At 49.5% G+C, this 12053-nt stretch overlaps 1 protein-coding gene across 1 annotated transcript in view; it reads left to right on the top strand.

Annotated features, from left to right (window-relative positions):
* IL6R (interleukin 6 receptor) overlaps window positions 1–11120 on the top strand; it is a 46656-nt gene extending 35536 nt beyond the window's left edge. Inside the window, exons 8-10 of the mRNA XM_081026255.1 lie at window positions 264–333; window positions 2162–2252; window positions 7418–11120. Coding sequence (XP_080882381.1) covers window positions 264–333; window positions 2162–2252; window positions 7418–7664 — 408 coding nt within the window. The 3' untranslated portion in view covers window positions 7665–11120. The remainder of the gene's footprint in view (window positions 1–263; window positions 334–2161; window positions 2253–7417) is intronic.
* The last annotated feature ends 933 nt before the right edge of the window (window positions 11121–12053 follow it).

The raw sequence follows: 12053 nt of genomic DNA, 5'->3' as shown, positions 1-12053 counted from the left end.
CTGGGGAAGGTGCCGTGCCCTGAAGCTCCTGGGGGACAGGCAGGTGGGAAGAAACGCCCACCTCCAGTAGGCAAGCTGTAGATGCAAATGATGCGAATAATAGTGCAAAAGTTGAGAGTGACAGATCAGGACTGGAGGGGTACAGGAGAGAGCGAGAGGAATGCCTCGGGGGTCAAGGAAGGGCTGGAGGTGGTACCTGAGCTGCCTCCTGAAGACTGTGACATCTGCAGAACCGGGCTTCCGCTGACGAATATCTTTTTTAGGCACTTACTACTGATGAAGAGAAGGAAGGCACTTTCTCCAAGGAATTTACAAATGCAACAAGCATCCCAGGTAAGGAGCACGGAAGCTTGTCTCCACAGAAAGTCCTTTCTGATTTGGGAATATTGGCAGAGGGCCGGTCTGCTTAATGGAAAGGACCAATGGCAGAAATATTCATTTATTACCTCCTTGTCCAAGTTTGGTGCTGTTAGCTAAGATATAACGAGTGGACCCTACGCAGGGTGAGACAAATCAGCGACCTGTGTCACAGTTGGCCCAGGTCACAAATGAAGGTGCTACGAACAACACGATTGGAGTCGGAAATGGAACGCACCTGGAGGGGAATCTTGGTTTGGGGAGCCCTTGATTTCAGCCTCCCTGACTCCCTCTGCCTGACAAGGAAAACGTAGCAACATTTGACTAGAACAAGCCCACAGGCGCTGTGTTGGTTTTGCTACGTGTACGGGGCTCACGGGGTCCTGAAGGTGCAGTTGTGTGCAGCTCCATCTAATGGCCGGCTGGTGGGCTTTCTGAGGAAGCCTCAGCCTCAGTGCCTGGGCAGATTCCTGTCCACACCTGGCGCTGGCTGCCCAAGCTGTGCCATCCCCTCATCTGGCTGCAAAGCCCTCCCTCACGCAGAGCACGGAGGGCGGACCAGCTAGGCACCCAGGGCTAAGCTCCGCTCTGCTGGGGACTCAGAGAACTGAGGCATTCCCGCTCCCCAGGGCTCTGCAGTCCCCTGGCCAGCTGCTGACCAGGTACAGGAGTAACTAACAGAGAGCAAAGTGCGATACCAGCCAAAGGGGAGGCCTCGCTAAAGCATGTGAACTATAGGGACTCGAGAGAGCGTGTGTAGCTGGGGGAGTCACAGGAAGTTCAAGGCCATTTGAAATGAACCTTCAATGATGTGGGTGGAATGGCAGGAGATTGGGGCCGCAGTTCAGGGGTGACTGTGCAGGAGGGGCCCTGTCCACTTGGACCTCCTATAAATCTCTGAAGGATCAGTGAAGCTCTTGATGCGTCCTTGGTTTTGCTTAAATGTACTTTCTGTCCGGTCCAGGGTGCCTCTCTGGCAGCCACAGGATAGACTCCTTTGTGAAGGGACATGGCTGCTTGGGAAGCTTGTTTGTCCTTTCATTCATTTAGAGATAAGATGGTGAGCTTGCTTTGGGCTAGGCACCGTGTGAGCAGCGGGAGGAACAGTGGAAAAGACACACGGGGTCCCTGCTTTTAGGAGGTTCTGATGACAGGCGGAGCTGGAGAAGTACCCAGGAGGGCACTTACCCAGCTTGGAGTAGGGGTCACGGCTCAAAAGAAGTGACCTTGCCTCTGCTGACCCAAAGGCCAAGTAGGGACTGGACGGAGAAGGGGTGCAGCGAAGGTGGGCAGTGTTCAAGGGGAGATGGGGAAACGCGTGTGCTGAGCCCGGGAGGAGAGAGCATGATGTATGGAAGAACGAGTCAAGGTCACAGCTGGGGCTTGAGGACCACTTGGGGAGACAGGCAAGAGATGACAGCCCGATGGAGAACACTGCACCCAAATACTTGATTGAAAGTTCCCGAGCCCCCGACATCAATGAGGTCCCCAATGCCTTCTGCTTCTTGCCCCCCTTTGTGCCTTGTGGGGGCAGGCTGAACGCCACTAGAAAAGCCACTCTGAAAGTGAGTGGGAGTCTGTGGCTGGCCGCAGATGCTCAGAAGCTGTGAGCCTGAGGTGTGTCTCTTGCCAAGTGGCAGAATCCGGGGTCTGTCAGATGAGGCCGGCCTGACTCTTCTAGAGCAGTGGCCTGCTGCTGAGCAGAGCTGTTTCCCCTCCAGGGCTGAGGCTCCTCTGGGACTTTCGACAGAACCAGCTGAGTGGTTGTTTCCTTCTGCTCCTTCTCCTCTTACTTTTTTTCTAGTGCCGGCTTCTCTGGTACCACTGTACACATTCCTGGTGGCTGGAGGAAGCCTGGCCTTCGGAACATTCCTCTGTGTCGGCATCATCCTGAGGTGAGATGGGTCCTGGGGAGGCCGGGGGGGAGGGGGACGGAGGGTGTGGCCCTGTGCTGTCGTCACATTTCTTACTGAGCTCGCGTTGCCTGGGCTAGGATGGTGGCAATGGGTTGGAGAGCCACGAATGATTCAAGGTATGTTTTAGAGGTAGAACTGACATGATTTGATGTCAGGTTAGATGAGGAGAAGGAGGGACAGGGAAGAGTCACGTCTGACCCTCAGGCTTCTGGCTGTGGCGGTTGGGCAGAAGGTGGTGTCATTGGAGGAGGAACCACTGAGGGGAAGACGACGGTTCTACTCGGGGACCACTGGGTCTGAGGTGCCTGTGACAACCGCAGTGGACACATTTGGTAGACAGTGCTGATTGTTGCTGTCTGTAGGGGGTAGCTGGAGCCATGGCACAGGATGGGGATAAGAACCATGCCAGTACCCTGTGGAATTCCGGGGTTCCAGCACAGAAAAGTGGTGTAGAACAGAAGGAGGAGGGCGAGTGGCCGGAGAGGGAGTCAGAGAACCAGGGAAACCTGGTTGTAAAAGCCAGAGGGAGAGTGTGTGTGAGACGCTGAAGAAACCCCTTCCATGCTGGGATTGCCATGGATGTAACCTCGCCTCCCCTCCGAAAGCCACAAGCTACAATGACTGAAGGGCCGTGGGAGAAGTACCAGTGTGTGCGCAGGTAGATCTGAGGTGCCTGGGATATCCACCTCAAAACAAGCCGACGTAGTGGATCACCTTTAAATGCTTTGTCTGGTGTTCTCTTCCGCCCATGGCTGGGAAACACTTAGGCCAAGTTGGCTCTCTGGCTGCTGTAGCGTCATGCTTCTTTCCCCTCAGTCTCTCTCTCTCTCTCTCTCTCCCCCCCACCCCTGTTTGGTCACTGGTTTTTGTCATTTACTCCCAAGCTTTCAGAAAAACCAGCCAACCGTGCTCCCAATGAATGGGCAATAAAGAAACTTCCAGCATTCATGATTTTACTGCAGCAACTTGTACTTTTGCATGTGCTGAGGCCCTAAAAGGCGTGAGGCTGGACCCCAACTTCGGTTGGTGGTTAATTACAATAATAACACATTGGAGGAACGTCACTCTGCGCTTCCTTTCTCTTATCTTGTGTGTAACTTTCACGAGACTCGTTGGTGACTGTGAGAGGTGCTATTGGACAGTATTTGGGGAGGAAGACAGATTTCCACACGTCAGCTCAGTGGGTCCTCACAGTCACCCTAAGAGAGCTTGACCACAAGGTGGTCTGCTTGGAGGATTAGCAAGGTGACAACGCAGGCAGCTGTGTTCAGGGCTATTTCCGTTTTGATTTCCCAGCGAAGTAGTGAGCAAGTGTCCAAAGGGTGTGTAGAAGGTGAGGTTCCCAGTGAGTGGACGTGGCTCCTTGGAGAAGCTGAGAACTCACTGTCTTTTATACGTTTGGGGCAGAGAGTCCTGTGCCAGCATTCAGGGGTCTTCCTCCTGCCTTCTAAGGGATTCCTTGCCTCACCTCGGGCACGTACCTCTGTGTCCTATTTCTAGTTCTACCTCATTAGGCCTTCAACAGGCCTTTCTCCTAACCCACCGCAGACCCCACAGAGTAAAGATCACCATTTCCACTTGACCGATGAGGAGACAAAAGCTGAAAGAGGTGGAGTGATTACAGCTAGTCATGGGAAGGCTGAGGTTCAAACCCAAAGCTCATGCTTTTTGGTCCGGCCTTCCAGGTCCTTTAGTCAAATTCTTTCCTTTTACACCTGAGGAAACAGCCCTGAGAGCTAAGAAGACTCACAGAGGACACACGGTTTGTTAGTAGCAGAGCCAGGCCTGGAACCCATGCCCGCAAGCCCCTGCCCACCATGCTAGCCTGCTGTCTGCTAAAAGGCAGGCCCACCATTGGCCAATGGCACCATTTACAAGCGCTGCCGTCTTGGGCTGTTAACCACTAGCCAAGAAGCGTCAGGTTGGGAACGCGCCACGCACGTTGCTCCTGGTTTGCTGATGTGACACTGGCCGGTTGCTACGCAGTCTGACTCCCTCGAGGCTCAGTGCCCTGTGCGGAGAACATATCAGGAATTTATTCCCTAGCCGGGTGAATTTCCATTTTTCTCCCGTATAAGGCAAATTTGTTTGGGAAAAGTCCTCGTCTTTCAAGTGATGAAAATCTCCTCTATTCCCAAAGTCCCTCAGGTCATGAGCAGGTTATAAACTCCGGGGCCCCGTGGGAGTCAGGGAGAGCGAAAATGGCCTCCACGCAGCCACCATTGGGGTGGCCACATGACCACAGGCGAGTGTGAGCGGCAGCTTCAGGGACATCCTTCCCGTCCACGATGCCATGTTTTTCTTTTTAGCACATTCATTTGGTGTTTCAAGCAAAGCGTATTTTCCTCAATATTTTTCCAGCAGTGTCACTGAGGATTGGTAAAAATGGAAGTATGCCATTGAAAAAATCATGCGCCCGGCTTAACGGATGTCTTGACTTACAGGGGCGAATTGTCCCCACTCTACTGCTTAGGCCCCACCACTGGTTGTCTCTATTTGATGCTCCCTGCACTGAGCAAATAGGATTCTCATAGCAGAGAATGACTTTTGTGCACATTTATCTAGAATGGACTGAGGACGTCCTATGTGTATATGCCAATGATTTCAGTCATTTTGTATTGACTGTAACATCTCGTGCCAATATTTTAAAATCACACAGTCTCTCACCTTCACGGTGGAGGCCAGGGGGACTTTCATGGCATCCTGGGAAGTGGGTAGCATGTGGCCTTGGGAGTGGGGATCACTTCCTCTCCCTAGGTTTCTATGTCTTATTTTCTAAAAAGAGTGAGGGTTATTATGCATGTTTTTAAAAATTTCTTTCAGCTGTAGACGCTTTTCTTTAAGTAAACATCCTGAAGCCCATATCATGCAAAATCCATCAAAGGAAGAGGCTGAGGTATAGTGAAATCTGGGACTTCGGCTGTTGTTCCTTCTACCTGCTTGACAGCCTTTCTGGGCCCCAGGCCCTGCTCAGATCCCCACCTAGGGCAGGGCCGTGCCAGGTGTGGACTCCCCCAGGCTGGATGGTATCAAAGCCCCTTCAGGTTAGTGATTTTCAGAAAGTGTCTCATTCACGTCTCAAAATACAGAGGGTGCCAAAAAAAATGTATGCACATTTTAAGAAAGGAAAAAACTGTATTAAAATTGTAATACTCAACATATACTGATAACAAAAGATGGATGTAAGTCATGTGTCTACATTTTTTTGTTATTCCCGGTATTTCAAAAGGAGGAAAGCCCCTCTTTCTCAGTTACCCATCCAGTTGCTTCGGAAAAAACTTTCCCTGTTGGTTAAATAATGTCAATAGAGACTTAAATTTTTTGGAGGTAGAGGATTATTTGCTAAATACCGGCAATCTGCTACATACAAACAGGAAGAAGAAGAAAAATACCATACACTGTGCAAAGACAGCCACTGTTAATTTTTAAAATGTAAATGAATCCCCAGTCTAACGACCACTGTACGCGTCCTATGTGTACATGCATCTCCATGGCTTTTCTCAAGGTGAACACAGCCATGCAGTCGAAGCAAGATCAAGAGCACGTGACAGTTAATGAATTTCCTCTGAGTCTTTTTCCTCTGCATAGTTTCTTGTTCGTTTTTATGTAGCCATGCTTATTCTGTATCCTGCCTTTTCAACGGAGCGTGAATTATAACATGAGCACTTCCCATATTATCACAAATTCTTTGTAAGCCTCACTTTTAATGAACTGCAGACTTCTCCATTAGGCAAGTGTACCCAAGTTCACTTAACCAGCCTCCTGTCGCGGGGCATTTGGGTGGTTATTCTGCTTCTATAAATAACACTGCACCGAACATTTTTGTGCATAAATCTTTTCCCATCGCTGTTATTTCCTTAGGGAAGCTTCCCAGAAGTGGAATTCCTGGGTCGGAGGGTCTGAGTATTTCAGAATCCAGAGTGTAATGACTCTGTCCTCTGCCTTCTCCTGCGGGAGGAGAATCCCACCCAAGGACCCAGCATAGCTCCAGTAAGACCCTGCTGTGCTTCCTTGCTGTGCAGTGCCTGCCTGGTGAAGCCCTCAGGAACATTCGACAGGTTGTTTATTCCACTAGGATAACAGGCTAAGGGCCAGTGCCAGGTTTGGAGTCCACTATCAATTATGTGTCATAACAAGGAGAGGAATAGCCTGTCGATATAAAACAGAAAGCCAAGGAAACCCCCAAACTCTTGTTTTTGACACTGGCTTCCCTTCCTCCCTCCCAGCCCTTCCTGGAGTCACTGACACTCGGTGGGACCGAGGGAGACCCCCTCGCTCCCGCTGTGGGGTTACTGGGCAGCAAGTGAGTCAGGAGCGACCCAGTGGGACACAGTGGCTCCTCGCACAGTCGCAGTTGGAGGGCCCCTCCAGGAAGGAGACCTGATTGTACCTTTGAAGATAGCTATCACCATCTCGTCTTTCTTTGGGCTGTCAAGTGACTTTTCTCAGTTACTGAGCCATGGCTTTGGGCCCAGAGCCGAGCAGGCTGAGCGAAGCTGTGATCAGAGAGATGCCTATCTCCTTCCTGTTGAACAGAGACTTTCCTGTCAGATGAGTCACTTGTGCCCAGATGGTGCCCATGGCTGAGGCTGTGAGAACTTGCCAGCGTGGGGAGAGGACTGGGGAGGGTGGGAATGATGGAAGCAGGAGGAACAGGAGGGCTGCTGAGGGAGCGGTCAGCCCTTCTCCCTCTGTTAAATGGCAGCTGTCAATTAGCTGCCTTCTGCCAGCCTCAGTTTGACTGAGAGGCCCGTTTGCCTTCCCCACCAGAAGAATTCTCTCTCTCTTTCATAAGTAAATGGATTTGGGGCTGATGTGGATCAGGACAAATGTAATTTTCAGCTCTATAAAGGGACACCTATGGCCATTTATGCCTCAGTTTCCCCATTTGTAAACTGGACCTACAATACATCCCTAGTCTCTTGGAGGTGTTTTTGAAACCCCCAACTCTTCAGCACATTGTGTAATTGTAACTGCTGGTGACAAAAAACAAACAAATAGCTGACGAAATCCATCGTGAACATTATCTTGACCCGAAAGCGGGGGCTGCCAGGCCACCAGACAGCTGTTAGTGTTTTTCACTGGGGTGCGTCACGGGAGGAACTAAACATCTGTGTGGTTTGTCTTTGTGTGTCTTTGTGAAGGTTTAGGAAGCTGTGGAAGCTGCAGGCTCTGAAGGAAGGTGGGACGAGCACGTACACGCCGTACCCCTTGGGTCAGCTGGTCCCCGAGAGGCCCAAGCCCACGCCGGTGCTTGTTCCCCTCATCTCCCCACCAGTGTCGCCCAGCAGTCTTGAGTCGGACAACACGTCGAGGAACAGCCAACCAGATGCCAGGGGCCCCCAGAGCCCTTATGATGTCAGCAACACAGATTACTTCTTCCCCAGATAACCAGTCGGGTGGCACCGGGCCAACTGGGGTGTCAGACCTGCTAAACTGTGTGAGGGACACGAGCTGGCTTCTCACTGCCACTCCAGCTCATCTCAGGTGCATGGAGCCTCACAGAAGGTTCCACACGGGCCCTGCCTGTTCAGAATGAAGAGGTGGTGGAGTCCTTGAACTAGGTTTCCCCGAACGTCCTACTTCAAGGGGTGGAGTGAACTCAGGTCCCAAGTGGAGAGCGGCTGTGGAGGCCTCGGACACCCTGGGCTTGGTGGGGGACACATTTCCACAAGCTGCTCCCTCAGGAGCTGGGATGGATTTCCAGCCCAAGACTCCCGGTCGCCTATCTCCTGGCCACCTGCACAGTTTCACCTGTTGGCTCAGACTTTTGAAACGCAAGTGCCTTCACAGTTCAACTTTTCTAGGCCCAAGGACAGCTTTTCTTCAATGACCCAGACTGAGGCAGCTCTCACTGCTTTTGTCCCCCACCCTTGAAAATCAGCTGCAGGGATGCGGGTGAATAGTATCTCAGGACCTGCTGGTTTGAAGTGGAATTGTAATAGTTCCTCATTAGCATTTTGTTAAATGTGAATGTTAACCTTAGGCGCCTGCTGAATCCAGAAACCACATACTGGTTCCTCTCTGGATCCCATGAGAGGAAGGAGGGGTGTGGAGACAGGGTCTCCACGTTCGTAGTAACCAGGCTGAGGGGGACGCAGCCTCTGAAAACCAATATTCTCCGTGCCCCCCCACCCCCACCACGCAAAGGAGAACTGGCATGGGAAGGACTCCTGCCACTGGTGAGATCAAAACGTTTTACTTAGGGTTTGTTTATTTTGTTTTCACCTGAGCCTGAGAAACTAGGGAAGATAATATTTATGTGAAAAGACAAAAGAACTCGGCGAGAATGTATTTTAATTTGGTTTTGAAAGAACTGGCTTTTATCTTGTGAGGGCGGACCATCCAATATTAGCTGAGAGTCAGTATAGAAATAACAGGGTGGGAGGGGGCATGGCACAGTCGCTTGGCACAAACTTGAGTCAAGTGATAAAGGAGGAGGAGGAGAAAAAAATTTTCCCCTATTAGAGAAGAGATTCTGGTTTCATTCTAAATTTTGTTTTTGTCTTAAGAAGTGAAAAAACTGTCTGCTTCTTCTCTAATTTAGGGGAAAAGGCGTTTGTCACTACTCCCCCAGGCGGTTGTAAAGGAAATGGTGCCCAGCTCCCGGTGGTAATGCTGGGAAGCAGACTTCCCATGACTACCAAGCAGGGTCAGTTGAAAATCCCCACCCCGACAGCTCGGTTACCAGAGGGAGTTTCATTAACAAAAACCCCCTCACCTTAGTGCCTTCCTCTTTTTATTTAGTTCCTCGTATTTGATTCAGTCCAGCTAGGTTGGAAGCTCCGACTAAATGTCCAGGCTGTGACTCTGCCACTAACCATTTCAGTTCACTCTTCTGCCCGGCTTTGAAAACTCAATGATGTGAGTGGTTACCCAGACAAGTACCCTCAGGTATTACTAGGTGTCCCAGAATAAAGCTCTGATTAAAATCAAATGTAACCGCGCACCCAAAATTGACCAGACCACAAACTTTTCTAGTAGTCTGCCCTTTTAGGAAAACAACCATCAGCCCCGGACAGGTGGCAAAAAGATGAAGACAAGCCCGTGTTTTAGTTACTGTTTGCTGGGTTCACACTGTTACTATCTTGAGCAAGTAGTGATTTTCACTGTGGGCTTTGTCTGTCAGTTTCAGGCCCTGTCGGCTGCTGTCGGCAACTTTCAAGTTGACAGAAGTCAGGCAGGTGGTTGTTTTTTCTTTAAAGTTTCTTTGAGAACAGCAAAATTGCTGTTAAAGGGAAATATCAAAAAAAGAGACAGAGAGAGAATCTGCATGAGAAAGGGTGATTCTGTGTCCCCAGTTCTTTAACACTTTATATGGTTTTACCCACATGTAATATTACCAAAGCCAGGTGGAGACGTGCTAGTGGAAGATGTGAAATCTAGATAGCTCATGGTTGCTGAGAGCTAGGCAGCTTTGATCTCCAAATTGTTATTGCTTTCATTATTATTGTTACGGAACTGCTTTTTTTTTTTTTTTTTTGGTATTTAAGAGGGTTTTTTCCCCCTTTTCTTTTTCATAAGCTAGTGTAAATGAAGGAAAGGTATTTGTCCTCTCCGGGTGGTAGACCTTGCTCAGGTCTACAGGAATACAGGTATACACCCTAAGCCTTCTCTGTCCTGGAATCTATGGTCTGTGACCACGTGTTTTAATCCACAGGTCATGCTTACCTGTGTTTTTGCAGTTCACATGCTGCCTGTTATCCTCAACAATGATATTACTCACCTAATACCTGTAGCAAGCTGCCACACAGCCAGATGTGAAATGTTGGGATGGCGACAATTTATGTTAAACGTGACGACTTATCCTGCTGGGTGGGAAAAGTTAAGAATAGGCTGGTTCAAGGTCAAAAGCGGTCATTAATTCTTGTAGCATTAATGAAATGTTTGTTTTTAAATGTCAAGGAGGTAGCAGTGGCTGTGTCTACAAAGCCAGTGGTAACTCTGAGAGCCCTTAGCTGTGATGGAGCCTGAGCCCCTGCGGTTTGCACCCTAGGCTCTGAACTCACATTGTCTCTGGTTTCCTATCGTCCTGTCGGGGCTGGGGGGACACCATTACAAGGTGTGGAATCTGCTGCTGGAATGGGAGTGGGAGCCCACCTGGTGGTGAACAGAGCCTGGTGGGGAAGGCTGGGAGTGGTCATGGTTTGTGGTTTTCTGCAGAATGTTCAGGAATGTCTTGCCTGGCTGCTTTGGTGCTAAGCTATATTGCTTCATCTAAGGTTGACTCAGGGAGGAGTGTGGGATTTGGCTCCAGGTGGAATTGACGAGAATTTTGTCTTAACTTGGAGGAGCGGGGACAACTGGTGGTCCTTTAGATGGTGAGCATGGAGCCCAGCTTTCCCATGTAACTGTGGGCAGTGGCGCCGTGGCCGGGAGGCCCGCTGGTTCAGGTTCTGTGCCAGATGCTCCTGAGTGACCCCTAAAGGTCCTTCCAGCATTGTGTCCTCAGTGTGGTCTGGCGCCAGCCGTCTCTATGGCAACCTTAATGATTATTAAGGAGCACTGTCAGTTTTATGAACATATGCTCAAACGAAGAACTATTTAGAAGGGAACAATTGGAACAGCGTGTAGCAAGACTGTTAATTGAGAAACCATTTTTGGATGGGGATCACATATCTGTTAAATACAATACCTCAACTTTAGTTTTTTTAGAGAGAAATAATAGTTTTAGGTATATTTTATTTTATTTTTACCTAATCACTTAAAAGCAAATACCAAAGTCTGATGTCTGTATATGGGGCAAAGGTCAGTATGGTATGTTTTTCAATATTTTTTCTTTGTATCAGCTATTTTGCATTTAAAGTGAAAATTGTAAATGTTTGAAATAAATAATTTCTAAATATGCTTGAGATATAATTCTGCTTTGGGTACCTGGGTTATTTAAAGGAAAGACATGCCTGAATCATGAAGGTATAGGAGTGAGGAAAGACGGGTTTAAAATTAAATAGGACTATTTTGGGGTGGGCTTCCCCTTAATGCAGGATGAAATTACCTCTGGAAAATATCAGATAGGTTTAAAAAATAAGTAGCAGTTTCTCAAAAGACACTAATTGTGAAAGAATTTCCCAAAATGAGTCCTAGGGTTTCTGGAAGGGGCGTGGGTGCTTCTGCTATGTTAACCCTCACTACCAGCTTATGGGCGTGTAGAAGGAAAAGGAAAGGCCATCATTCACCAGAAGACTGTTTACTGGTTAACGGTATCACAAAGGCAACCCTCTGCTCTTGATCGTCAGGTCACCAGAGTCTGTCCCCTGTTGAAAAGGGTCTTAGATAGGAAAAATTTGGGCCACAGCCAGCCCACACCTTCCAGACAGAGTGAAGCCATGTGGGCCGCTGTGTGGGTGAGATGTGCGGTGTAGACCTCTGGCTCAGGGCTGGGGAGGAGGAAGTTTCAGCAATACTTGGAAATTGTGTATCTCAGGCTACAAGTTGAAGGTGAGGTCTCAACCGTGAGGGCCCCCACACCCCGGGTCATTGGAAGAAAGCCACAGGATCACACCTACAGGACTCACTGTCTCCCTGAGGGTCTTTTTTTGAGGTGGGTCCCTGTCTTGCAGAAAGCAACACAGGAAACAGATATCCCCCGTGGGGTAAGGCTGTGCCGAGGGGGCTCAGGAGTGGCCATAGAAGCAGGAAATGGAAGAAGGTGGCTGGCTCGCTCTTCTCCACGGTTAGGGTGACATGGTGACAGTGCTCTTTCGAGAAGAATTTCGGAGAGCAGATGGTGAATCTGGTAGAGGATGGTCAGGAACACGCAGTTACCGGAACAGCCACTTA

The sequence above is a fragment of the Rhinolophus hipposideros genome (assembly GCF_964194185.1).
Source record: "Rhinolophus hipposideros genome assembly, chromosome: 19".
Taxonomy (NCBI): Eukaryota; Metazoa; Chordata; class Mammalia; order Chiroptera; family Rhinolophidae; genus Rhinolophus; species Rhinolophus hipposideros.
The sequence above is the reverse complement of the archived record's forward strand: the minus strand, read 5'-3'. Positions and strand labels throughout refer to the sequence as shown.